The sequence below is a fragment of the Neopelma chrysocephalum genome, unplaced genomic scaffold, assembly GCF_003984885.1.
Source record: "Neopelma chrysocephalum unplaced genomic scaffold, ASM398488v2 Primary Assembly neopelma1_96801, whole genome shotgun sequence".
Lineage (NCBI taxonomy): Eukaryota > Metazoa > Chordata > Aves > Passeriformes > Pipridae > Neopelma > Neopelma chrysocephalum.
In genome coordinates, this window is record NW_020925445.1 from 1,765 (window position 1) to 5,230 (window position 3,466).

Genomic DNA, 3,466 nt, shown 5'->3' on the forward strand with positions numbered 1-3,466 from the left:
TGGTAGGAAACCAGGTTGATTTTGGTAAAACCACGGATTTCAGGGTAGGAAACCAAACTGATTTTGGTAAAACCACGTATTTCAGGGTAGGAAACCAGGCCAATTTTGGTAAAAACACGGATTTCTGGGTGGGATTTCAGGGTAGGAAACGAGGCCCATTTTGGTAAAAACACAGATTTCAGGGTAGGAAACGGGCCCGATTTTGGTAAAAACATGGATTTCAGGGTAGAAAACCAGGCTGATTTTGGTAAAAACACGGATTTCACGGTGGGATCCCAGCCTGATTTTGTTAAAACCACGGATTTCAGGGTATTATCCCTGATTTTTGGGCTTTTCCCCTGGCAGACATCCGCCTGCGGGTGCGAGCCGAGTACTGCCAGCACGACTCCGCCCTGCAGGGCAACGTCTTCTCCAACAAGCAGGAGCCGCTGGAGCGGCAGTTCGAGCGCTTCAACCAGGCCAACACCATCCTGAAATCCCGGGATCTGGGCTCCATCATCTGCGACATCAAGTTCTCGGAGCTCACCTACCTGGACGCCTTCTGGCGGGATTACATCAACGGCTCCCTGCTCGAGGCCCTCAAGGGCGTCTTCATCACGGACTCGCTCAAACAGGCCGTGGGCCACGAGGCCATCAAGCTGCTGGTCAACGTGGACGAGGAGGATTATGAGGTGGGACGCCAGAAACTCCTGAGGAACTTGATGCTCCAAACGGCTCCCTGAGGGGGGGGGGGGGGGGGTTTTTCCGCCTTTTTTTTTTTTTTTTCCCCCCCCACTCCTTTTTTTCCCCACCTTTTTTGTTTTTTCCCCTTTTTTTTCTCCTTTCTTCCCTTGTTTTCCCTTTTTTTCTCCCACCTTTTTTTTCCCTTCCCCTTTTCCCGCCTTTTTTTGTTTTCCCACCTTTTTTGTTTTCCCGCTTTTTTTTCTGTTCCCGCCTTTTTTTGTTTTCCCGCCTTTTTTCTGTTCCCGCCTTTTTTTGTTTTCCCACCTTTTTCCTGTTCCTGCCTTTTTTGTTTTCCTGCCTTTTTTTTTGTTTTCCTGCCCTTTTTCTGTTCCTGCCCTTTTTGTTTTCCTGCCCATTTTTTGGTTTCCTGCCCTTTTTTTCTGTTCCCGCCTTTTTTTGTTTTCCCACCTTTTTTTGTTTTCCTGCCTTTTTTCTGTTCCCGCCTTTTTTGTTTTCCCGCCTTTTTTTTGCTTTCCCGCCCTTTTTCTGTTCCCGGCTTTTTTCTGTTCCCGCCTTCTTTTTGTTTTCCCGCCTTTTTTTGTTTTCCCGCCTTTTTTTTCTGTTCCTGCCTTTTTTTGCTTTCCTGCTCTTTTTTCTATTCCCGCCTTTTTTTGTTTTCCTGCCTTTTTCCTGTTCCCGCCTTTTTTGTTTTCCCACCTTTTTTGTTTTCCCACCCTTTTTTCCCTCCTTTTTTTTGTTTTCCCACCTTTTTTTCTTCTTCCCCCCTTTTTTCCCCCACCTTTTATTTTCCTGCCTTTTTTTCCCCCCTCCCCTTTTTTCCCTTTTTCCCCCCTTTCCCCCCCATTTTTCCCCTCAGACTTTCTTTCCATGGATTTTCCTCCTCCTCCTCCTTTTTGTTCTTCTCGTTCAGGTTTTTTTGGGTTGTTTTCCAACAAAATCCCGGTGGGATTGGGGGGTTGGAGGTGTGTGAGGAGCGCTGGAATCCTCTGGAATTCCGCCCTTTCTGCCCTGTCCGTTCCTCCTCTTTGTGTTTTCCATGTTTTTTCCCCCCATTTTCTTTTTGTATCCGTTAAAAACCGCAAAAAAAGGCAAAAATGCCCTCGGTTCTCCCGAGGGCCACGGCGGGATTTGGGGGGTTGGAGCTGCAGGGAGCACTGGAATGTCGGAATATTCCAGAATTCCTCACTTTTCCCGCGTCAACTCCTCCCTCTCCTTGTGTTTTCCACGTTTTTCCCCCCGTTTTCTTTCGTGTCCATTAAAAACAACAACAAAAAAAAGGCAAAAATCCCGTTGGTTTTCCCCTGAGGGACACGCTGGGATTTCAGGGGGGGTCGGAGGTGTGAGGGGAGCGCTGGAATATTCCGGAATTCCGCACTTTTCACTCAGTTCCTCCTCCTCCTCCTTGTGTTTTCCATGTTTTTCCCCCCCTTGGTTTTCTTTTGTATCCATTAAAAACCACAAAAAAAGGCAAAAATCTTGTTGCTGTGGGATTTGGGGGGTTGGAGCTGCGGGGAAGCACTGGAATATTGGAATATTCTGGAATTCCTCACTTTGGCCCTGTCGGTTCCTCCCTCTCTCCTTGTGTTTTCCATGGTTTTTCTCCCCCTGTTTTCTTTTATATTCATTAAAAACAACAACAAAACAAAAGGCAAAAATCCCATTTTTGCACTTGAGGGACCCTTGGTGGGGTTTGGGGGGTTGGAGATCCAGTGGAATATTCCAGAATCCCTCACTTTTTTCCTGTCAAACTCCTTCCCCTCCTTGTGATTCCCGTGGGTTTTCCCTCTTTTTTCCCACCTTTTCTTTTCCATCCACTAAAAACAACGACAAAAAAAGGCCAAATTCCCGTTTTTTGGGCTGATTTCCCCCTTTCCCTCCCCTCAGTTTTTCCCGTTTTCCCCCCAAATTCCATTTTTCCCCTGAGGGTTTTTCAGGATTCACCCAAAAATTGCCATTAAGCCCCCCAAAACCTGCCTTTTTCCCCCAAAAATGGCCACTTCCCCCATAAAACACTCGTTTTAACCCCAAAAACGGCCATTTCCCCCCAAAAAACTCCCATTATACACCAAAACATAACCATTTTCCCCAAAAAAATTCCCATTATACGCCAAAAAATAACCATTTCCCCCCCCAAAACAACCTTTCTCACCCCCAAAAATGGCCATTTTGCCTCAAAAATGGCCATTTCACCCCAAAAATTATCATTTAATCTCTAAAAACGGCCCCCCCTCCCCAAGAATTCAGCCACGTTTTGGGGTCATTTTTTGTCATTTCTGTATTTTTAAAATCTCAGGAGAACAAAAATCCCCCCTTGAGGTTCCTTCTCCCTCCCAGGACCCCCCAAATTTGGGGGGGGACCCCAAAAAAAGGGGACAGGACACCCCCAAAAAGGGGGGCGTGGTTTTGGGGGCCCTGAGTTGCCACATTTTGGGTGGAAATGAGCTGATTTAGGGCAGATTGGGGCAAAATAGGGATTTTTGGGGCGTCGGTGTCACCCCTGGGGTGCCATAAAGGTGACCCCAAAAAGGGGGTGACCCCCAGGAAAGGGGAGAGACCCCAAAAAGAGGGGGGATCCCCCATTGCTGGGGTGCTGAGCCTGGCGTGGGGCCGAGATTTGGGGAGAAATGGGCTGATTTGGGGCAAACTTGGGGCTGATTTGGGGCAGATTTGGGGCTGATTTGGGGCAAACTTGGGGCTGATTCAGGGCAGATTTGGGGCTGATTCGGGGCAGACTTAGAGGAGATTTGGGGCAGATTCGGGGCTGATTTGGGGCACATTTGGG

The 3,466-nt window shown here is 47.9% G+C and overlaps 1 protein-coding gene across 1 annotated transcript in view; it reads left to right on the top strand.

The window, feature by feature from the left end:
• Positions 1–812, top strand: part of LOC113981875 (death effector domain-containing protein-like) — a gene marked incomplete at its 5' end in the record, with an annotated part of 1,832 nt that extends 1,020 nt beyond the window's left edge. The window contains one exon of the mRNA XM_027709544.1: positions 346–812. Within this exon, the coding sequence (XP_027565345.1) occupies positions 346–722 (377 nt within the window). The remainder of the gene's footprint in view (positions 1–345) is intronic.
• Between the last annotated feature and the right edge of the window lie 2,654 nt (positions 813–3,466).